The following is a 24902-nucleotide window of genomic DNA, read 5'->3' on the forward strand; positions in this document are numbered from 1 at the left end:
CCTGCTGGGGGCGCAGCCGGAAGGACTCTGGCTGCGGCCAGTGGTTGCACCCCCACCCCCCTCGCCAGGTCTGCTTCCCACCCCCTTTCTCTGCCCCCCTATCGTCCCCTCCAACCCCACAGCCCCTGATCCCCCCCAGCTCTGCTTCTTGCCCCCTCTTCCTGCCGGCCAGCCCCGCAACCCCTGGACACCCCCCCAGCCAGCTCTGCTTCCCGCCCCCCTTCCTCCGCCCCCCCCCCCATTCTCCCCTCCAGCCCCACAGCCCCTGATCTCCCCCCGGTTCTGATTCCCGCCCCCTCTTCCTGCTGGCCAGCCCTGTGGCCTCCATTTCTTCCCCCCCCCCCGCCAGCTCTGCTTCCCGCTCCCCTCCCGCCTGGGCCACCCCCCACCCCCGGACAAGCGTGTCCGTTTTTTTAGCGGGGTCTACCTGGCAACCCTACAGGAGGCAACCAGGCAGGCAGAGGCATGCCCTTGGCCAGGGAGGAGTGGCCGGGAGAGACTGCAGTCTGCTCGGAGACAGGGGCTAGAAGAGACTGGCAGTGGGCCACTGAGGAACTGTATGTTCCTGGAGGGAGCTGGGTGTTCCTGGGAAAAAGAAGAATTGGGGATCCTAGGGAGTAGGGAGGACCCTGGACTGAAGGAAGAACAATGACTCTCCCCCTGCCCTCCCCGGAAGGGGGCGCGGACCAAGACCGGAGTGGACACTGCCTGAAGGCAGTGCCCTGAAGACAGCACCACACCCAAACAGGGCGCGTCGGAACAGCCAGCTACTTCCCCAAAGCCACCCTGAGGGAAGAGCCGTGCGGAAAGTGAGTCAACCCATTACAGTATATTCATATCAAGATTTGTAAACCTCAAATGCTGGGACTTCCTTTCTGATTTTGCTAAAATTAGAAATTGTGTCTAACCCACTCCACTTTCTTGATCTTTTGTGTTAAACCATAGTTGCATGTTCCAGCGTAAGGAAAGCCAACTGAAGACTGCATGGTATATTAGATTTAGATTATAGATTTTCCTGTGCAGGTGCTATCTCTTGGGGTGGAGAACCTTCTTTGGGTCAGGGGCCACTGACCCACAGAAAAATCAATCAGGGGCCACACACAAGTGAGAAGTAACAAACAATCAATCAATCCTCACTGGCACTTGACTGAGAAGGAGAAAGACACTCCCCACGTTCCCCTCACACACCAGAGCCTAGGAGGGCCCAGACTAGTAGATTCTGTGTGCTCCCATTCCATGCACATCCTATTTTCCTGCCATGACCAAACACTGTCCTTGCTTTAAGTTAGGATAAGAGGAAACTGCATATCAAATTAGGTGGTCTTAGCTCTTACCATGTAAGTGGAGTTCTTGAAGAGATTCAAAGACGGAATCATGGACAGGCAAACAGACACAAACTCTCTAAAATATATGTATAGATGACATACCTGTAACAGCGTGCTTCCCAGCATCTTTAATCTTTTCTTTGCTGCGTGGCCGTAAATGGCATTTTGCATCTTTAATTTTAAACCGAGCTTTCTGCTTGATTGGTGGGGCTAATGAATCTATTGAAATAAAATTAAAAGTTATCATTCCTAATGTAGTCTTAAAGGGCTCTGGCACCTATCTTTTAATGGAAGCTGTAGTCTTCTTGAAACATAATGGAGAGACAGGACTCTATGACTCTATAACTATTTACCTTGTGTACATTCTATGAATCGTGAATTAATTTCCATAAGGCTCCTCTTCCACAAACAGCTAAGAATAGCCTCAGGCTCTCAGAATCTCATCAGCCAATGAGAGTCTGTTCAGTGACTATACCCTGATATTCAGTGAGTGGGAGGAGATCTGAAGAAATCAACTGAACTGGAACTCTTCTTATCCAGCTTGTGTGCGCAGTCTTGGAGGCGTTAAATTAGTCTCCTACTCAGAATAAAAGCAACTACTATAATTTTTTAAACTCTACTCCTGACTCTCCAAATTACTAAGTATTTGATTCTGATCTCACATATGCTAATGTAAATATAATTAAATTGTCAGCAGTTTAAAACGATCCCATGCCTATATGTCAAAAAGAACGGTCTTTAACTACTTTACTGCAGTCTATGGCTTACAAGGTCTGTTCTCCCTCTTACAATCAAATCATGTTACACAACTGAGGGTTGAATGGAAAATGTAACTGTTGCTTGCCTTTCTAACAAAGATAACTGCCTCTCCACCTCCTGATTGTAACTGGAAAATGAAGACCCAATCTCTCTCTTCCCAGTAAGCACAGACATCTTCTGATAACAGACAACACACTTCAAACCCACAGTAAATCTCATACATGTTCAGCAGTGCAGCACCCACTTTTCCTGTACTATCACTTGTGCTGCTTATTTGTTATCTATCTACATTAAATGTCCACTTTACATTTTAAAGGGATCTCAGGCTTGTCCATCTTCCATCTAACAGGCAGCTCAGTTTTATTTCTCTGCTTACCCATATCTCACTATCAATTGAGCTCACGCCCTCACATCCCATAACATATATTATGTATATAAAATATTTATTTATAAAAACTAGAAAATGCAACCAAAAGATTTATCAACTCTCCAAGGAAAATATGCAGAGCAGGTAGGAATGCTTATACAGTACTTAACTGTTCAACGTTTCCCATTCTAATGTCTTGTTTTCAGTTGCTTATAACTTAATTGAACTTTAATCACTGGAGCTGAAATTTTCTACATGGCATGTCTGCCTCAGGCTGGCTTATTTTGACAAGCTTTAGCAAAAATTAGTAATTTAGCAAAATATTTAGTATTATTTATTTAGCAATAATAATTCAATCATTTTGGAAAAAAAGATTAGAGAGAAATATACTGTTTGCCCTGGTAAGCAAAATTCATACACTCATTTTATTGAGAAGTTCTAGCACCTCGATGCTCTGGGCCTAAGATTTAAAATTCACTAAAGGAGTGGGGGACACCTGGGTGCCAAAGGGGTGCCTTTTACTGTCCTTGTGAAAATTTGCCCAAATTACTGAAAAAATGCAGGTTGCACATGGTTGCTTAGAGACTTGTTGGAGTTTGGCAGCTAAATTCTCAAAAATTCCATCCTCTGTGAATATTGTCCAGCCCTTCAGAACTTCTGTATACCAACTGGACTGCACATGTGCCACATCACTAACTAGCTGACCACATTCCTGGTCAGAGCTGCAGGACTAGTGATCACATAACTAAAGAGAATCCTAAGACATGTTCATAAGAAAGCCTAAGGGTTTGCATAGGCAACCCTAATTCTGGCATTTCCTAGCTTGTGAGTGCTTAACTTTGCAACCCTAACATTCTTTTAAAATACAATGTTATTTATGAATCTATTAATATCTATTTTTATCTATATGTATCAACCCCTCCCCCCGCACACTGTGTAGCACCTACCTGCACAACTGGGAAGCGTCACATTGCGTTTCTGTTGGGCTTTGCCTTGCTGTACTGGCACTCCACAGCTCAGTGTATAACTATTCTCTGAATCTGAACAGAAATGAAATAGTGCACACATAGTGAGGCATATGTAAAACCTTTCTAACACATTGCCCACGCTCTTAATTAATCAGCACAAACACAATTTTTAAATAATCATATGAGTTATATACTTTGTGTCCAATTAACATTTTAAAGGAATGAAATGGACAGACTTGGGTTTGTCAAAGTCTATTTGTTTCCTGCTGTTGATGACAAACTTTGTTTTCCAGCATTGGAATGACACATGTTATATACCAGAAGGAGGGATACTAACCAGGAATCATTTGAGGGTTATCATCAACAAATAATTTATTGCCTTTGTACATCAATGGGCTTTGATAGTCTCAATTAATTCATAAATACATCACGTGCTTCCCTCATTTCAGCATTTTGACAATTAAAAAATAAAAATAGGGCATTATTCATTGTATGGTCAAAATTGTGTATTTGACTGTGCAAATTAGGTGCAAAGTACTGTATCACCTATCTCTGCTAGACTGATTGATAATAAAACTAGAATCTCTGCACAGCATTTAATATCAGTGCCAAAAGCAATTGCTAAAGGATCATATTGTATATACACCTCTGAAGGGGAGACAGAAGATGTAGAAACAGCAAATTAAAATAAAAATTAAAAAAATCCCTTATGTTAAAGAACCAGGAACCTTTAGTAAATGATACCGAAAAATACAGGCAAAAAAAGGATGAGGTAACTGGTAGTTCATGTATAACTGAGACCCAGCTGGTCTAGTTTTGGAACAATTGATTCTAGCTTCATAGGTGATGTAGCAAAAAATACAGTTGAGGATGGGTTTGTTTCCATGCAGTTTATATTCATCCGGAAGTGTAGGAAGTCTCCTGTCACAAAATGAGATCAGACAGAGAATGTCCATTTCTTATGTGTGTCTCAGGATAAAGTGAAGATGAGGTAAGTGCTGTGTACTGATCCTTCCATTGCTCTGCAAAGTCCCTGTGGCTATGTCTACACAGCAATGTCAGTTATTCCAAAATAATGTAGTGCGCTTCTACACAGCAAGGCCGTTATTTCAAAATAAATTCAAAATAATGGGCTTCTTACTCCAACTCCTATAACCCTCATTGTATGAGGAGTAATGGAAGTCGGGGGAAGAGTGCTCTATTTCGAAATAACTGCTGCGTAGACAGCGCCAAAAATTGAATAAGCTATTTCGACTTAAGTTTCACAATGAGCGTAGCTCAAGTTGCATAGCTTATTTCGAGTTTAGCCCTGCTGTGTAGAGGTGTCCTGTGTGAGCAATGAAATTATTCACAGTTGTGGCCCTGGACTTTAGGTCGTTCATTATGACCTACAATGCTCTAATAGCTGGAAGCTGCTTGAAGCCTCCTTTTTCTCCCTGCCACATTGCCACTGTTGGGCTGCTGTCAGAGTGCACATGTGAGGGACCCATGTCTTTGAAATTCACTCCTCACCCATGTCCAACTGCCTAAATAGGCTGACTTGCAGGATCGAACGCACAGTCCATCTTTCTGAACAGATATTTAGGGGAGGGCTGAGGAAGCACTTAATGCTACAGTGAAGAGCTGGTTGGAATTTGCTGAAATTAATGATTTCATTTACTCAGTTTTCTGGAATTTCCTGAATTGCTAACTTAATCGTGTCAGGGTTCTCTTTAGCATTGCAGCCTTGACAATGCATTCACCCTTCACATCTTTTATTAGTTTTGTACTACTTGTATTGATTTCTCAAAAGTCACCTCTATTGAATTTTGTAGAACCCAATCCCGCAATGGGGGTGGGAGGTGCCCTTATAGGATCAGGCTCTTATTGCATGCTGTAACTGTATTTAATGGGCATTCGCACATCTACATTATTCTACAATTAATGTTCCCTCTTGTATTTGTTCATAATAAAAACTTAATGAAGGTATTATAAATACAATAAAAAAGACAATAAGGTTGCCTTATGTACAGAACTAGATATGGAAATGTGACATTGTACCAACCTGGAACAAAAAGTGTATTGGAAGGACATGACAAAAAGCAGCTCTCAATTCCCCCTGATTTACTGCAGACAAGTTGAGCCTTAGGAGCCGGTTTGGCATTTGGGAGGCATTTCACCATCTCTGAGGAAGAAGAAATGAAAAATCAAATACTGTGCAGTCTGGCAGCCTTAGCAGCCATTTTTCTGACAACAGTGAAACACACTATTATTAGCAGAAATAGGCAGGAACAAGGATCTGGGTCCAAGCTTCCCTGAGCTTTGTGTATGTGGGATGAGGGGGCAGAATATCTGGAATCTAAACTTGGATCTGGACTTAAAGTTTGCACCCAATTCTGACTCTTCATCAGAAAACCTCCCAATAAGGGAATGCTCCAAATCCAGATCTAAATCTTGAAGCTTGGATGCACTGCTAAAGCAATTTAGTGCAAAATCGAGTCACAGAAGTAAGTAGGGAATAGAATTCATATGAGATCTCTTGCTTTTCTTTCAGTAATATTACCCTATTCATAGTGTACAAGAATGGCGATAGTGGGTCAGACCAAAGATCCACGTAGCCCAGTATCCTGTCTTCCGACAATTGCCTCAGAAGGAATGAACAGAACAGACAATCATCAAGTGATCCATCCGCTGTCACCCATTTCCAGCCCTGATAAACAGAGGTGAGGGACATCATCCTTGCCATTCCTGGGTAATAGCCATTGATGCACCTGTCTTCTATGAATGTATCTTTTTTGAACCAAAGGTCCCATTGAAACAACAAACATGGGAGTCACTCTCACTCAAACTTGTTCATTTAAATTCTTGGCACTGTAGTGTTTCCCATTTCCTGTCTCCAGCTCTCACTGACTATACTGCTGGCACCTCATTCTTAATTCCAGCTTCACCTTCAGCTTCCTTATTCTGGAATAGGAAACCTCCAAGGAGGGTGGAGATGTTTCAGGGAGTGCAGGTGGTGAGTGAAGGAAGGGGGTTTCCTCCCATTGAACCAATGCCTCAGCACAATGCTATGAAGAGACATTGTGCTACAAAGGGGAATGCATTTCAGATGTTACCCTAGCAGAAATTCTAACCACCTCTTACCAGTGTATGTAATATGGCCTATGCCTTTAGAGAAGCATACTCTTCTGTCTCGGAAGCATGCCAATAAATTGTAATTCCTACCTAACCCCCCTGCATAGTTTCTTTATAGGAGGAAAGCAGAGTCTTCTGTAGCCTTTAGTTTAAGAACAGCAATTAAAGTTTCATCTGGATAAGGCAGTCCTCATTTCCCCTCCTGATCTATTATGGAATTTCACTGTGAGCTATTGAACCATTACTAGGATTCAGCACAGGAATGCCTGCATGTCAGTGATGGATTAAATGATCCCAATAAAGGATTTAAATTGAAATCCCCTGAGATTCAAGGAACTATTTAAACACAAATCTTTATCATAAATGTAAATGACTAGTCTGTGAATTTCTCATCTGTAGCCGCCAGGTGGCATCAGGATCCACACTACCACGCGTTACCTAAACACTTTTCTTTTGCTCCGTTTTATAACCTGAATGTTTCTTTTGTTTGAACTAAGGAGGTGAAGGGTTGTTAAGCCCTTCTTCAAGCAGATGCTAAAGGGTAAATTGGGTTTTCAAAACTAAATCACGTTTCTGTATGTCCCGTCTTGCTTAAACTCTATCCAAAATCAGAGTGGCCATATATGAGCATGTGGACACTGCAATCAGAGGGAAGATTGTGACAAGGACAGAGGTGCTGGAACAATTTTTGGAGTGGAGGGTGCTAAGCAGCATCAAGGAGAGAGTCCAGTGGCTGGGCAGGACCCAACATGTGGGGCTAGCAGTAAAGCCCCCAGACACAGGCCAGCAGCCAAGTGGGATGCATAGATGGGCAGGACCCGGGGCTGGTAGCAAAGCCCTAGGCAGCAGCAAGCCATGCAGCAGAGATCCTGTTGGCCAGGACTCTAGATGGCAGAGGTGCAGGGCCAGTGGCAAGGCCCATGGGTAGCAAGGCTGGTGGCCAGGACTGGTGGCCAGGACGCCTGGTGCAAAGCCTGCAGGTGCTGCAGCCCCCCCTCATATTCCTACCTCCCATGCTTATGGGGTTGGGTTGGCATACTTGTGCTAACATGACTGCAAATAGCAGGGAAGACACAGCAGCACCAACCCTGATGCAGGCTAGCAATGTGAGTGTGTGCTCACGGGATCCCTGGTGGGACTGCACAGCTAACTCTCAAGCCCACGCTGCTACCACTTTCACCGGTATTTTTAACCATGCGAGCGAGAATAAAATTAGCACAGGTGTGTCGAGTACATTGTATTGTAATGTAATTACAAAAGTAAATTCCCTTTCAGGTACTTTCACCTACTCAGCACTGTTGGAGATGAGCCACATCCACTGCGTTGCCTCTCTTTCCTTCCCATCCCTACCTTTCCCTTCTTTTCAAGCATTTGAGGAAGTGAGATGCATCTCACGAAAGCTCATGCCCTAATAAATGTGTTAGTCTTTGAAGTGACACTGGACTCCTTGTCGCTTTTGCTGGAATAAGGGAATCATCATACTAACTACTCTCACAGGGCTGATTTGATGCTTAATTGAATAACGTGTGTAAAACACTGAAATCTCTGAACAGAGAAGTTTACAACCTACTACCATTGAGCCAAAGAGGATTCTGTAGCATGAGCGTTCAGGAATTATTTAGCATTCACTGCAATTAGGTCTCTTCCTCCTCTACCTCCTGATGCTCATATATTCTCATGTTGTAGTTTATAACACAGTTTTCTCCAGATTATGCTGGTAAGAATCAAGAAGGTTAGCAGAAAGATTATGTTCATTTTAATCCTCATTAGAAGTACAGGGGAGAAATCTTTGACCATCAAATAATAATGGACAATGTCAGTTGAGAAGAATATTTTATTTTCAGTCTTCCAAAAGATATTACAAAGAAAATGTATGATTATGATTTGGCTACGGGGGCAGGGCTGGCACTGGGGAGCTCTGGGGATGGGACTAATATTGGGGGCTGGCACTGGAGGGAGCCCGGGGCGGTTGGGTGCAGTGGGGCTCTGGAAACAGGAGGCTGGCACTGGGGGATCTGGTGGTTGGGGGGCTCTAAGAGCAGGGCCTGGTGCTGAGGTGTTTGGAATGGGCGGGGGGACTGGCACCAGTGAGGGTTGCATAATATATATGCAAATAAAATGTTACCAGTCCGCTGAAAGTTTGTGAATGGGTTTGCTGGTCTGCAAAGTTTGTAAACTACTGCACTACTTGATCATACTGCTTTCCATAGAGCTGTGTAGAGTCTAGAACAGTGGTTCCCAACCTGTGGTTTGCAGACCCCTAGTGGTCCACAACGGTATTGCAGGGGGTCTGTGGGAAGTTTAAATGTAAGGACTGGGCACACCACAGGGGGCCCAAACCTTTTCTTTTTTTTTCTTTTCTCTCCCAGCGAGGGGGGGAAGGGTCCATGAAATTTTAATAGATTGAAAAAGGGTCCGTATGCTCAAAAAGTTTGGGAACCACTGGGCTAGAAAGTAAACTTCCTTTATCTATTCTTTTGTCTGGCTATCAATACATACAATACTTTATATTAGTTCCTAGCAGTTTTAATCCTAGACACATGGTTAAATTATTTCTAAAATGTCAGCACCATCCATTTAAAAAAATGTAATTCATATGAAGCTTGCTGAAAGGGGCGGATGATCTCTGTTTTGTGTAACAGGGAAATATTGTAGAATGTCGACATGACTTCACTTTGTTACTCTTCAGTGTTCTTATTAGCTGTCCATTCCTGTGCCTTTTCCTGTCTTACAAGGCAGTTGAGGTACTATACTTGAAGCTAGGTGGCATTAAAAAATCTTTCAATACAGTGAAGACTTACTGGATCAATGAATCCTGTAAGGGCAGAATTTAGTTCTCATAAAGGATGCATCAGATACTGAACTCATATTAGGTTTTATTTTACCCAAAAGGCTAAGGAGTAGTCAGAGAGCTAGGAAGAAACTCTGTTTTCAGCGGTTTCTAGGCTGACCTTGAAGTTCCACTCTGGAAGGGAAGTGAAGCACAAAGACAAAATCTCTGAGGAAGTGGGTCTGGCCCATGAAAGCTCATCACCTAATAAACCATCTTGTTAGTCTTTAAAGTGCTGCATAGTCCTGTCTTTTGTTTCAGTGCAGGAGTGATGTTTGGCCATAATCCTGCAAACATGAATGCGTGGGCATAGTCCCATAAGGAGATTATTTAGGTACATAAATTCATACACATGCTTGAGTATTTGTAGTTTGTGCTTTGGTGTGCATGTGTAAATTATTCTCCTTACAAAGTCTGCTCTGTTCTTTGGAATAATAATAATAAAAATTATAACAAAACAAAACCGCCCGAAGACCAGGCTCTTTCTCAAAGGTTTGTGCCCTCAGGCATTCACGGTCAACCTTTCCTTGTCCCTAGGGACAAGAGGAAGTTCAGGCTATGCATTCACTCTACCACTGACCTCTGTCAATTAATGCTTAATTAGTATCAGCAGTAGTTGCCATTTCTGTGATGTGGACATAGCCTTAAGAAGATGATAGGACACCATCAATTGATATCACGTAGGCCACCAAAGAACCTTAAACAACCTTTAGGGTTATATTGTGTTATTTTAAACCTAGGGCTAACCCTGAGGTCTTCACTAGGCCGGAACATAGATTGGAGTAAGTGGGTGTTTTTCCTGAATGAGGATTGCAGAATCAGGCCCCTAACACAGCTATCGGATGATGCTCAAAATGAAAAGAGTTTTACCCTTGTTAATGAAAGGTTAAACAACAATCATACCAAAAATATGTAAATCAAAAATATGCAAATCAATTTAAAATATGTTTATGAGATAGGGTCAGTAGATATTGTTCCAGCATCATCTGCTGTGTTTAGCACAAGAAAAAGATTGGATGTGGTGGCAACAGAAACTTACCAGGCAATACCTGACTACACACACAGTATCACAGACAACCATGTGGTCCATCAAAACTAGGTTTGTATTTCTGACTTTTCCAAGTTATTGTACCCAAATGAAGGAAAAAAAAAAAGGCACAACACGGATCATGTGAAAATAAACGTTACTCACTTACCAACACAGTCTTTTTTATTCCAGTGTAGCTTCTTTCCAGGTGGACAGACACACTCATAGCTCCCCATTGTATTAATGCACCCATAGTCACAACTACCATTGTTGATACTGCATTCATCGACATCTGAAAATATATTGAAACAGTTCAGGATGGTACTATACATTATGTAATACACATATTGTGTAGTAAAAACAGTATCTATCCATTATACGTCATAGAATATTTATATAATAATTTTATATTAATATGTATAATGCAGACTGCAAAACATTTTAGTACAAAGAATATCTAAGTATCTTTATTCAGGCACTTATATAGTCCCTAATCTTGCAAAGATGTGCTTAAATTTACTTATTGTCACTTGCTACAGGGGGTAGCCATGTTAGTCTGTAACTGGAAAAACTTAAAGAACAATGAATAGTCTAGCAGCACCTTAAAGGTTACCATCTATGTGTTTTGTTAATCTTTAAGGTGCTGCTAGACTATCTGTTATTTTTCAAGTTTTTACTATCACTAGTCACACTAAAATTCACAGAATTACTCAATACGTAAAGCAGATGTTTAACTCACGGCAGGATTGGAACCATAATGCATATTGTACTGACAACTTCAAAGCAGTATTTTTCTGTGAGATTTAATCATTTTTACTTATCAGAAAGATATATTATTCATACCATAAGTAGTACAATATAGAGGAACAGAACATATGTTTTGAAAGATGGATTATGGTGAAGGGAGAAAATACATATTTGATGGGGCTGAGTATATTATATATAATTTGTTAAGTCTACTACTCAGATGGTACTAATGAAAAGGAGTCTTGTTATAGCCAGGCAAAGCAATTATCAAAAATGCATCAACTGATATTCTAGTTAAAGGCTTTAAATGTTAGAAATATTTGTTCAGAATTAAGCATTGCTTAATGTATTCAATCAGCATTTATGTAAGATTTCATTTATATCCTGAAGAAGTAAAATATATAGAAAAGTAAAATATATATTCAGTGCTGTTGCAGCCACTACCTGCATGAGCTTGAAAAGAGACCCAGCTTTGTAATTAATTTAGGGATCATAATGTGTGTTTGTTCCTTCACAGAAAAATAAGTTTGGTTTTAGCCACTAGAAACCCATTATTCTGCAGTCATAAAGTACTTAACTATATTCACTGCTGTGTTGCCAACTCTCATGAATTTATTGCAAGTTGTGTGCTATCTGGTGTTTTTCTTCAAGCCACAGATGTTGGAATCAAGAGACAGCATGAAAATCTTAGCTTGCATCTCTTTTAAAAAGTAAAGCTTCTGACCTTCATGGTTGTAAAGAAAAGCTGGGAAATATGAAGCAACTACACTATAAAGGCTCAGAAAAATAACCTGTTTGGCTGAAAAATCAGGAGATTTCTCTAAATTAATAATTGTATTTTTGGGGGGAGTCTGACTCAACATTTTTGAATATTTGGCATTGGCAATACCGAAGACTGCTTCTTGAAAGGTGAAATGCCAACTCCCCTGCTCCCTGTTGCCTGCAAGGCTGTTGACAAGTTCATTTTTTGCTAGTAAAATTGAGAAAAGCTTTCCTGGAGGGCTCTGGACCTGAACATCTTGACTCTGCTTCTTCCCAGCTTCAGGAGCTGGAGGGACAGAGAGAACTGGAGTGATGGGACTCATCCACAAGGCCCTGGCTTTCTGCCTTTCTGGTCCTGGAATTGAAGGAAAGGGTAGATGGGGAGGGAAGTGGGCACCCCAATTCTCTGCATCTCTAGACTGGAACAGGATGGTTCTTGACGTTTTCACAAAAGGAATTTGACAGGATTCTCTTAGGAGACCAACTGAGAAGTGGAAAAATTCTGGTTTGGTTCTCCTGGCATTTGAACCAATTGAGGATGGATGTTTTTAAAAAACATGTTTGTTTGTGTTAGGGTTGGGTTTTTTTTTTGTGGGAAGGGATTTTTATTTTCTAGCTAGCTTTAAAGAAGATACCTGGTTTCAAAGGTGCTGGATACTTGTAGTTTTATTGACTTCTACAGGGCTACTCACCTGAGTAACTACTTATTGGGAGTAGTTGCATTGTCAGACAGTGTGGGTGAGTCTACTCTGCACCCTTACCTCGAAATAAGCAATGCAATTTATGCTATGCAAATTGCATAGCTTATTTTGAGATAATTTCAAAATAGCTTACAAAATAGTCTACACAGTGCCAAATTTCAAAATAAAGCACTATTCTGAAATGTCCCTCGTGAAATGAGGGTTACAGGGATGCCAGAATAGCGTGCCTGTTATTTCGAAATTTATTTCAAAATAACGGGCTGCTTTAAAGATGTGGAATAGCTATTTTGGGATACTTCTGGTATTCCAAAATAGCTCCGCAGTGTAGATGTAGTGTCAGACTAAGGACTGTGAAAAATGTACAATTTAAGTACAGCTGGCCTTTACTGTAACATATGCTTCTAGCAGAGGTTTAGTGAGAGCAATAAGGATTATGCATGCAGAGAGAGGGCATGCTATGGCCCCTAATAAGGACACTCCCTTTTATTATTTAGATGCTATTAAAGAGAGAGAGAGAGAGAAATAAGTCTGAACTGGTTTGGCCTAAATAGAACCCTGCCAATTCCCTGCCCCAGATAATACAAATTAAAAAGTTTATTAAAAACCAAACTTTAAATAAACCTGTTTCAGGTTTCTGAAATGTGTTATTTTCCCTCCTCTCTTCTTCCCCTCCCGGTTGTCTGAACTTTAATTTTTGCTCAGTGCCCTGTGGACTATACCCAAATGATTTGTTTATTTAATCATAAACATCCTTCTCCATGAACAGATGAAACCTAGCAACAGAGGTCTGATCTGTAAAGCTCAGCTCCAGACCAAGATCTGAACAAGGGTAGATTCAGATCTAAGATTTTGGTTCTGCCCATTACGGAAATATGGCCAGCCATGATATTTGATTCTGAATTCAGCCTGACCCAAAGTTTAGGGGTATTTAGATCTAAGGTTTGGGTCTTGGCCCATCTCTTATTAAAAAACAAACGGGGCCTCTTTCAACCTAAGCATCTCCTCTTACTTCCCTAACTAGCATAGATCCTCACCGCTCTCAAAACTGATTCCTTGGACTTCTGTAACCCAGACCCTGGATAGTTCTGCTCTCTCATTAATTCACTGCATGCACATGCTTTCTCTTGTGACCCCTTCCCAGGGTTCAGCCTCAGTTTACTCCTGCTTCTTTCCCAAAGAGAAGACTTAGGTATCATAAGTAGAGGTCTCAATTTAACACCACAAAAACTGGGGAATTCAGGCAGGAACAATAGGTCAAATTGTGCCTCAGTTACTTCTATATATCAAACTGAGTTGTATGATCATTGAATCAAAATCAGAATTTAGCCCGATATAATTAGTATGCCCTATTATCCCTTAGCAGTGATAGATCTTGCTAGTACTGTAGTATGTGGGGGAAATGCTTATATAGATTTTCATATACCTCAGAATGGTGAACTCTTAGGCTATGTCTACACTGCAGGTATTTGTCGGCAGAGACTATGCTACCGAAGCGCGCATTAGCATTTGTCGCGTTATCATTTGCGTATCTCTGCCGATGCTTTTTGCGCAAAAACAAGCAGTGTAGATGGGTCCGTTTTGCTCAAACCACCCTTTTACGCAAGATCCCGTCCACCTCCTTTTTGGAGGCATAAGGGATCTTGCGCAAAAGGGGTTTTCATGCGCAAAATGGACCTATCTACACAGCTTGTTTTTGCGCAAAAAGCATCAGCAGAGATATGCAAATGATAGCGCGACAAATGCTAATGAGCGCTTCGGTAGCATAGTCTCTGCCGACAAATACCTGCAGGGTAGACGTAGCTTTAGAGACGAATTCTGCTCCCAGTAACTCTACTGAACTAAATGGACTTGTTCTGCTTCTACGCTGGCTGGGGGTGACAGAGCAGAATCTGGCTCTGAATACTTTGCTTTTGTGGGATTAAAATTAGACCCTTAACATGATCTGAATATACTTTTGGTTACAGCTTAACACACATTTTACTCAGATTATACTTTGCATAATTTCAGGGTCCTCTGGAAAACCCACCAAACGCTACTTTTACTACTGATTACTTTTAAAGTAAAGAGAACAAATGGAAAATTCCTTTTGAATCGCGGCGTTTTCTAGCATTAATTTAGATTTAAGGCTCTAGGAAGGAACAAATGGACTCGTACCATTTCTTTGTTTCCCCTGTATTTTTAACTAATGAGATCAGCATTATGAAATCATTGTTCAGGCTACCTACACTTAACATATTCCACAAGGAAAAAACTATTGTTTTCCTTTGACCAGTATTTTTAAATGTTCAGCTAGACCACCACAGAAATCCCTCGGAGTATGTCTAGGCTGCAATTAAAAACCAGCAGCTGGCCCGTGCCAGCTGACTCAGGTCATGGGGCTTGGGCTACAAGGCTGTTTAACTACAGAACAGACTTCCAGGCTTTGGCTGGAGCCCAGGTCTCATGCCCAGGGAGATGGGAAGGTCCTAGAACTCAGGCTGCAGCCCAAGCCAGAAAATCTACACCACAGTTTAACAGCCACACAATCTGAGACTCCTGAGTCCGAGGCAGCTGGCACGAGCAAGCTGTGGGTGTCTAATTGCAGTGTAGACATACCCTCAGAGTGATAGCCAGTGCAATGGCCAAAGAGCAGCTATGTGATAGAGCAGCTATGCAGTGGACTTAAATTCCAAAGTGGGCCTGAAATTCTCTGTTCCTGATCCTGCAGAAGTTGTGGCTATAGCAAAGTTTCCACTGTACCCGCTATGTGAGGGGGAAAATGGCCCTACAGCTATTATTCTGTCACAACACCCTCTAAACACCATCAGATATTCCTTCCCCCAATCCAGATTATCAGCTGTTACGATTTAGGTGTGAGATTGGTGTTGTGGCAGGGGCCCTTCTTTTCCTCTCCAGCTTCTGCACTTCTCTCCCCCAGGCAAGATGGGCCTTGTTTATAAAATGGGGATACTACTAACATTTCTAACTGGAAGAGGAGGATTAATTAGAGAATGTACATAACATGCTTTGAATCTGGACAATATGTTGTAAGGGCTATGCTTTAATAGCTTGGGAAAAAAACCTGTTTTAAATTAACCAACTGATTAAGAGAGCATTGACGGTAGACTGATATAAAGGGTGTATTTTTATTTATTTAAAAATAATGGAACTATTATTCGTAATAATGAAGGCAAAAATACCATTCCTCTCTTATACCCCTTGTAAGTTGCTTGTCATCTTAGGTCCAAACCCTGCAAATACATGCACAGGGGCCATCATGGGTTAAAAGGGTTAAGAGACAGTGAACCACATTGATTACATCTGTGCTGCAAGTAATTAGTTGCTTTTCAGTCAACAGAGGCAGGGTGAGGAGGGTTCAGGTGACACTTGGGTCTGATGCTATGGCTACACTGCCATTGTTTCTCGGAAGAAGATATGCAAACCGTGCTCGCATTTGCATATTATCTTCTGATTCTTTTTGCATAAGACGTTTTTCCAATATGGGGCCAAATGTCAGGAAAAAAACCCTCTTTCGCAAGAAGGCAAAGAGATCTCTTAGGCTGTGTCCAGACTCAGGGTTTTTCCGAAAAAACTTCCCCTGCGTCCAGACTCAAGCCGCGTTCTTTCGAAATTATTTCGAAAGAACGCGGCTTTTCTTTCGATGGCGGTAAACCTCGTTTCACGAGGAAGAACGCCTCTTTCGAAAGTTCCTCTTTCGAAAGAAGGCGTTCTTCAATGTAAATAGGGCTTCCTCGAAAGAGAGCATCCAGACTCGCTGGGTGCTCTCTTTCAAAAAAGCGGATTGCTCTTTCGAAAGATCCGCCTGTAGTCTAGACGCGATCTTTCGAAAGAGGCTCTTTCGAAAGATGCTTTCGAAAGAGCCTCTTTCGAAAGAAGCCTGCAGTCTAGACATAGCCTAAGGGAAGAAAAAAGCTCCTGTCCTGGTCTCTAAAGCTGGGGTCTGCAGGAGATTCAAAGCTCAGGATTCTTCTGATGGAGCCAGTGCTCAATAGTGGAGCACGGGAGGAGACTCTACAGCAATCCTTGAAAGGGGAGTGGGAACAGAATGCAGAAGATGGGCTGATCTGCAGGAACTTTGGATATTAGTTGGATTTTCTGGTTACACTGAACTAGACTCTTCTCGGCTGGAGGGCTGTGTCATCCACAAAGGCAAGCAGTCAACAGGAGCTGGGTAGGGTGAGCACCCTCTGCAAGAAGCAGCTCCCATGACTGCATGTCACTGTTGACAGTAACTTTACCCATGTGGAAACTGCCTGCGACACTGTTGTAGCTGTGCTAGTCCCAAGACATTTGAGACACAACACAGACATAGTCTGACTGCTATATTTTGGGGAGAGGAGGAGGAAGAGCAAGTGTGTGTGTGTGTGTGTACACATATGCATGCACACACGTGCGCAAACACACACTGAAGGCAATTCTCTTGGCTCACTGGCTCTCCCCCCTCTGCCTACAGTGATATGTGGGCTGTTGGTGCTGGGGAGTGACGGGCCAGATTAACAAGGGAGCCCTAGCTGCAGCTAGCGACCACTGTGGCACCAGCTACTGCAGTGATGTGACTGCTCTGGCGCTGCCACAGCTGCCTCCCTGCTGAGGCTGGGGATGTTGCTGCTGCTGAGAGGTGCCACATGCTGGGATCCTGCTTCCCTCTGCCCATTCCCTTTTCTGTCCCATCCCATCTCCTTTCCTGTCCCAACTTTCCCCTGGCCCATCCCATTCCCTTCGCTCCCCCAGCCCCATCCCACTGTCTCTTCCCCTCTCTCCCCTGCACTGGGATCCATGACAGAGGGCTGTTGTGTCCTTGTGGAGGCTCATTGACACGGGTGAGGCTCCATGGAGATGCAGCCATCAGCTTGCATGGATCACAATGGAGGATCATGGTCTAAATTGGTGCCTTTGGATGCTATTACAACAGAAATGATGGGTGGCCACTTTTCCAGTCACACCCTTCTCCCAAGAACATCTAGGCAGATTTGAGGCTCCATATATTTGGTCCCACCTGCCTAGGTTTATTTAGCTTTCATATGGTGTCTACAGTCTTAGCAAGGCAAATATCCTTGGTTCAGTAGATGGTTACACAAAACAAGTATAAAGAAATTAAAATCAGTCTCCAAACCTCCACAGTGTGTCATGCCATACAAGGTGTAGCCTTTGTGACAGAGACATTCAAAACTTCCTGGGTAGTTGATGCAGGTATGGTCACAAGTCCTTTCGAATGAGCACTCATCTATATCTGAATTCAGAGCAAATGTTTTTATAAAGTCAGAATGCAGTTATACAAGACGGATGGAATTTAACTCTCAGTTACAGCATCAATATGATTAATAAATGGACTGAGATATTACTAAGACAGACAAAAGACAAGCTCAGTTTTCCTATAGTTTTAGGAAGAGACAATTCAAAGTATGGGAAGGAAGGAAAGAACTTTGTAAAAAAGTATGTCTGCAATACACATGTTTGTCCTCTAGGTGACACCATTTAACCTCCAATAGCATATCAAACCTAGCAAACATGAGATGCGTATTGAGACTGTCTTATTCCATTCTTATGACAGTAACTAGCAGCATTGCATGACATTTCTGCTCCACCATAGGGCACACAAAAAAATCAATAAAGAGCATAGGCATGATTTTTAAAAAGTATAATGCTGAACGGAGCAAAGTAAAGCTGCCTTTAATAGAAAGTACCATGGAAAAGATGTTATAGACATTCTAAACAGCAACATATGCAGGATGGCAGCAATTTTTTTACAGAGTGAATTCCAGCAGCAAGTCTCTCACCTGGAGTCCCGTTGTTTTTCTCAAATCCTGTTTAGAGGAATTCCTCAGGAGTGGTTTTTAAGTTAAAAGGCTAGTTTAATAAAAGATCCTAGTTTGAAGGTTTTAATTTAAATGAAAAAAAAAAAAAAAAAAAGCATTCCTCCAATGTATTGAAATGCATAGGAATTGGGTGGTGTCCTTTTAAATAGTTTGTGATCCCACTGGTGGTCCTCACTGTTTTCTGTGCTTTAGAAGCCAGACAAAGCAGCAGTGTACATAAATGTTACTAGGCCTTGTATATTGTATCTTTTTAGGAAATGGTAAACACCCATGAATATTAGTGAACTCTGAAACGATTTATGGGGATAGTACCCAATGCCTATGCACTATAAATGTAATGGACAGCTAGGCCTGCATTTGCTAATATTCAAGGACTTGTACACAAGGCATGCAAGTATGCCCACTGAAATTAAGCACTAGTGTAAGTATTTGTATAGTCAGGATGTTCATCTCTGTTTATGACCAAATTTCTAATGCTATAAAATTTACATTTCATGTGATACAAGTCTTTCAGTGTGCTGAATATATACATGCAAAGATAATGCACAGAATAATTAAAAGAACAAATTGAAAAGTATCCATACAGCTATAATACATACTATAAAGTGAAATATACTTGAGACCTAAGAAGGAAGGAGAAAGAGAGTGTGTATCTGTGTATGTCCAAAAATGATTCCAGGTTTTCATTTTTCCCAGGCATCCTTCATTTTCAAATGAGTTTTCCCATTTGATTTTCCTTAAATGTGTTTGTTTTCTAAAATTATTTTCTTGGGATTATATCTATCTGTAGCTTTGGAAATATTTAATTATTTCAATATATTTTAAAAATGGCAACTGGTTTTCCCTAAATAAGTGATACATTTACAAGTGAATTTGGAAACCACTACTTTAGCTGATGTTTAAAAGAGTTCAAACTCAGAAGTAGCCAAATAATGCATTTTAGTTTCATTTATTTATGACAGTATCCAGGGTACGGTACCACTAGAAATTCACAAGTACCATTCATCGTTGGTCTCTGATTTAATCTGTAGCTCTCTTTTTAAAGACAAAAAACAAACTAGACCAAAACCCTTTATCATTCCTCAGTAATGGCCCAATCCTGCACCATTTAAGTTATCCAGAATCATGCCACTAATATAAATGACTACAGGGTTAAGCCCTAAACCCTTTGACATTATCAAGGATTTATACCACTTCTTGACTCTGAAAGCAACAGTTTGCTTACAACAAAAATATGCTCTCTTGGAATTGGTAAATGAGTCCTATTGAATGAAATATTGTGTCTGTGATAGGCTAATAGAAATATTAAACATTTTTATTATAATACAAATATATTTTAAAGAGGCAATTTTCCCATTAAATACAGCCTGCCTCCTGCTATATGGCTAATAAATCCTGCCTTTGCTTCTTCTGCAGCTGACTGGGACAGGAAAGCCTGTATGCAGAACTCCCCATTTTAAAAATAACCCGTCTGGTTGTTTGACATAGCAGGATGTCCCCAGGCTAGTTTATGCCCAAGGGTCTGAGTTTTCTGCAACCCCATGACTACAGAATCACCAGTCTCTTGTGGAATTCAACACTGGCCATAGAAAAGGGAAAGTATTCACCGCTTACTCTGCATTAAAGGAAGGTGACTGCATGTTAAAGTCAGGGTGGTAGAATCTTTTTTCAGCCTCTCTTTTAGACTTCGATACCTGTGCTCCAGGCTGGGGGATATGACTGCTGACTCCCAGAAACCCTTTCATACCTTAGTATTGTTGCACAAATCCAGGCCCACTTCTTCTCTGGAAGGTTACGCTTAACCAGCATTAACTCTCCGAGGAATCAAATATGCACATTTCAACAGCGATTGAACAATAAAATTGAAGAATAATGGCAGCAGCGATGTCTAGTGGATAGAGCACTGGGACTTGTGTGACCTGGATTCTACTCTCAGTTATGCCGTGGGCCTATTGGGTGACTTTGGACAAGTCACACCATTGCTCTATGCCTCAGCTCCTCATCTGGACAATGAGACTTTCTCCTTTGTAAAATGCTTTGAGATCTAGCGCTGAGTAAGAGATATCAGTTGCTATCAACAGTGGCTGAGCTGAGCTGCCTCCGGGAAGAGAGTCCCGTTTCATTTTATTTCATCAACAAAGCTTAAGCCTTAGCAAAATACCAACACAGGTTAGAACAGTTTAGGCAGTTCAGTCCTCATGGATATGGGACAATCAGAACTCCACATTGTGACCTCAGAGGATTTTGTGCTAGAGCTGGGGAAACTGAACAAACAGGCTAGGCAGAGTGGAAGCAACCATCTCACCTCCACAGGAGGGAGGGATTAGATGGTCCCTGCCATCCTCTCTCAACAACTCTGGGGAAGGGAAGATAGCAGAGATGCCAGAGCGGTCAATACTTCAAGCAAGGCAGAAAGGAAATTTATCCTTTAAAAATCATTTAAACTTTATCTAGCTATAAAAAGCTATTGATCCATTCGAGTGTGAAGACGATCCAAAGATGCTTTTACTTTATTCTCACACTTCTATATTACTGATTTCTTTTATGTTAGAAAGGAGATGGCTCTGTGTATTATACCTGCCTTTCATGTTGAGCCTTGGGCATTAAATACTGCTCAATAAACAACAGAAATGAATTTGGGCAACTTATCTTGCTCTTTTTTGTTTAAAAAAAATCACTGCACAAGGTGTGATGGGATATTTCATATTCTTTATGGGAATATGCTTATGAATAAAACTATGACATAATATTCTTTAGGTGAGATTCTTCATATGAGATATCACTGGAAAGGTTGTAATCTACTGAATATGATTATACCATTTGTATACATGTATCATTCCTGTACTTGAAGTTAGAAATATGAAATATAAACCTGTAGTTATGCTAAGTGAGGGCCATTAGTAATACTCAAGGAACTTAATGGCCCAATACTCAGGTCAATGATCTGTGAATAAACTTGTTTTTTTCCTTTAAGCCTGGGAGGAGGGGTTGTGGTGGGTCCAAAGAAAAGACAGCTACACGGGACAGCCGCTACCTTCCAGCGGTTAATGGATCAGGTGCTCCAAGACCATAAGCTCTCTGCGGTGGCCTATATCGATGATGTTGTGTATCTCAGAAACTGGAAGGAACATTTACAACATCTGAGGGCAGTACTTCGGGCATTAGAGGAGGCTGGTCTAACGGCGAACCCCGCAAAATGCCATATAGGCTGGCGGGAAGTGACGTACTTAGGGTGTACCATGGGAAGAGGGTGATTGAGGCCCCTGGTTAGTAAAATACAAGCCCTAGCAGAATACAAAATGCCAACAACCAAAAAGCAAGTCCGGCAGTTTTTAGGATTAGTTGGATATTATCATAGATTCATACCTAGGTTTGTGACCATAGCAGCACCCCTTACGGATTTAATAAGGGGGGGGGGGGACAGTCCAAGAGAGTAAGGTGGTCAGAATCGTGAGAAAGGGCATTTCGGGAACTAAAGACATGAAAGCACCGGTGTTAGCTCAGCCCGATTTTTCAAAAGATTTATTGTACAGACAGACGCCTCGGCTGTCGGACTAGGGGCCGACCTGGCACAGGAAATAGAGGAGAAGGAGCACCCCATATTGTATCTAAACAGGAAATTATTCCCTAGGGAACAAGCATCTGCAACAGTGAAGAAGGAAGCTCTGGCTGTGAAATGGGCAATAGAATCCCTGCGGTATTATCTGCTAGGAAGTGCATTTAGATTGGTGATGGACCATGCCCCACTAAAGTGGCTGCAGTCGATGAAGGACATAAATGCATGGGTGATGAGATGGTACCTGGTGCTGCAAGCCTACAAATTCGAGGTAGTACATCAGCCAGGGAAGAACCACATGAACGCAGACTTCTTTTCAAGAGTGGGTGAGGTAGATGAGACCACAAGCGAAAAAGGGGTCAGAGACTTAAGGGGGGTGTGTGTGATGGGGTGGCGAAAGCTCGCGCAGCGTCCCGCCCCCCCTTGCACTACTGCAGCGTTCTGCATCAGTGCTGGGGTGTGCACGAGGCCATGCTGGGAATGCTTGGCGGCCGCGGCTCGCACCTGCGTGGTGGCACCCAGTGCCTCTGAGCTGGTTGGCAGTACCGGACATGTGCCAGAGTCTCTTAGCAAGGGCGCCGGCTTAGAAAAGGGACGAAGTCCTTTGAGAAGGCGGCAAACTGGGAAGGGTGAACGCGCCCAATGGGAGGGCACGGAGCGAGCCTACCAGCGGGGGAGACGTCACCAATGGAGGCCAAGTGGAGTGGCGAGCAGTGAGTGGCTCTTGGGAGCACAGCAGGAGGGGAGGAAGCATCCTAGGACAGGGCAGAGACGCAGCCCGTAGGTCGGTGAGTTGCGGCTTAGTCCTGCCGGCTGGACAGGAAGTTGGCGTTCCTGTCCTTAGGGTCCTGGGCTCAGACCTGGAGAGGGGGCGGGCCCAGGTCTCTCTACCCTCCCTGCATGCAGAAGTAAGGGGACAGTTGAGAACCTCACGGGAATTTGTTGTGAGAAACGACGTAGGATAGGTTCTCTGTTGGAGGCGGGCCAGGCAGTGAGCGTTTCTTCCCGCCCCAACGAGAATCTATAACACTTGCAAAGATTAAGGGAAGCTGATGGGAACCTTTGCTCGTATTGACCTCCGGCTGTGTGGATGGGTATTTAAGATACACTGACTCCAGCTATGCAATTAACATAGCTGGAATTACATATCTTAGGTCAACCTTCCCCTTCAGTGTAGACCAGACCTTAGTATATTAAGCTTAGTGTGCATGTTTTGTTTTATTTTGTTTAGTAACCTACATTATTCTGTCTGCTATCTCTTATGATCACTAAAATCCTACTTTTATACTTAATAAAATCACTTTTGTTTATTAATAAAGCCAGTGAAAATAATTTTTACCTGGTGGGAGGGAGTCTTTGCGTCTCTCTTTCTCTACATTGAGCAAGAGGGCATATTTAATGGGGTTATACTGTATAAATCTCTATACAGCATAAGATGGATTTTTCTGGGACTTTGGTCCCTAGAAGGGAAGGGCACCATTTTGGGGGGCGGGGCTTCAGCCACGCATAGTGGGACACTGGTTGCACTGGAGTGAGGGGAAGTACACAGCTTGCGTGCATTCCTTTCACTCCTAGCCGGTGAGAGAAAGGGGCAGGGGAGTAAACAATGCAAGCTATGTCCTCGCTCCCTAACTGTGAGGGGAAGGGGAATAAGAGCAAGCAGCGTCCCAGTACATGCAGATGTAGCCCCACCCCTTTGCTAGAGGGGCTGGGTATCTGAGTGTTGGAGAAAAGTATCTCACTGTGCTGTTTGCAGTTAAGGTCTGCAGCTTTGGGTGCAGAACCCAGACTCGGTGTCTGTGTTGCAGCAGGCTAGTGAGTGTGACTCAACAAGACTGGCTTACAGGGGGCCCAACCGAGCAGGGAAAGCAGGTTCAGTGGGGTCTCAGCACACCATGTGACAGCGCCAAAGGGGGGGGACTTGATTTCAGTCGATAAGTACCTATATAAGAAACAAATATGTAATACTAGGCTTTTCAGCCCAGCAGAGAAAAACATAACACCATTTAATGGCTGGAAGTTGAAGCTGGACAAATGCACATGGGCAATAAGGTGTACATTTTGAACAGTGAATTTAATTCCTCATTGGAACAACTTGGATCATAGTGGATTCTCCATCAGTGACAATTTTGAATGAAGACTGAATGTTTTGCTCTTATTTTGGGGAAATTCTTTGGCCTGTGTTGCACAGGAGGTCAGTCTAGATCAGGGGTTCCCAACCTGGGGTACGTGTACCCCCAGGGAGTACGAGAAGCTTGTCACGGGGGTACGGGGAATATTTGGTAAATAACTAGATTCTCCTAATTGAAATATTCCAAAAGTAGTAGTTTTAGTGAAAAAAGTTGTGGATTCTAGAGTCTAGAATTTATTTTTTTTCATATTGAATAGGGGGTACGGGAAGGTTTAGTAAAAGCCAAGGGGGCACGGGGACCGAAAAAGGTTGGGAACCCCTGGTCTAGATGATCGCAATGGTCCTTTCTGGCCTTGGAATCTGTGAGCTGGTGGTTTGAAATTAATTAGGACTATGGGGCAAAATTCACTCTTGCTGGCACATGGCACATCCACCTCTGTAGCAAGGACCGTGGTGCGATCCAGCTAAGGAAGCCCTATTGGCAGCGGTGATTCAGTGAATGTTCTGTTTCAATGCACCCCTGGCCACGCAAGCTTTCGCTGAAGCCACACACTTGCTGGAACTCCATTAGCTGGCTGCGGGTCCATGTGGAAGAGGGAGACGGGGTGTGGCCTTGCACTGCTGCAAGCCTCCCTGCCTGTAGTCCAAATGCCCATCACCATGTGCTTGCACCCTGACTGAGCTGTGTATAATCCATGATTTTTAGCATTCCACACTGCGCTCTTGAGGGGAGTGTCTGAGCTGGTAATGGCCTTGCATTCCTTTCCTTTTGCCCATAAGGGAATAAATTCCTAAGTGG

At 42.6% G+C, this 24902-nt stretch overlaps 1 protein-coding gene across 8 annotated transcripts in view; it reads right to left on the minus strand.

Moving 5' to 3' along the window:
• Positions 1 to 24902, minus strand: part of SCUBE1 (signal peptide, CUB domain and EGF like domain containing 1) — a 294385-nt gene that overhangs the window by 36109 nt on the left and 233374 nt on the right. For all 8 annotated transcript variants that reach the window (XM_006127715.5, XM_006127713.5, XM_014575791.4 and 5 more), the window contains 5 exons: positions 17714 to 17830; positions 10560 to 10682; positions 5464 to 5583; positions 3399 to 3491; positions 1428 to 1544 (listed from right to left, as the gene is read on the minus strand). In XM_006127715.5, coding sequence (XP_006127777.3) covers positions 1428 to 1544; positions 3399 to 3491; positions 5464 to 5583; positions 10560 to 10682; positions 17714 to 17830 — 570 coding nt within the window. The remainder of the gene's footprint in view (positions 1 to 1427; positions 1545 to 3398; positions 3492 to 5463; positions 5584 to 10559; positions 10683 to 17713; positions 17831 to 24902) is intronic.

The sequence above is a fragment of the Pelodiscus sinensis genome, chromosome 1, assembly GCF_052426305.1.
Source record: "Pelodiscus sinensis isolate ZL-2025 chromosome 1, ASM5242630v1, whole genome shotgun sequence".
Classification (NCBI taxonomy): domain Eukaryota; kingdom Metazoa; phylum Chordata; order Testudines; family Trionychidae; genus Pelodiscus; species Pelodiscus sinensis.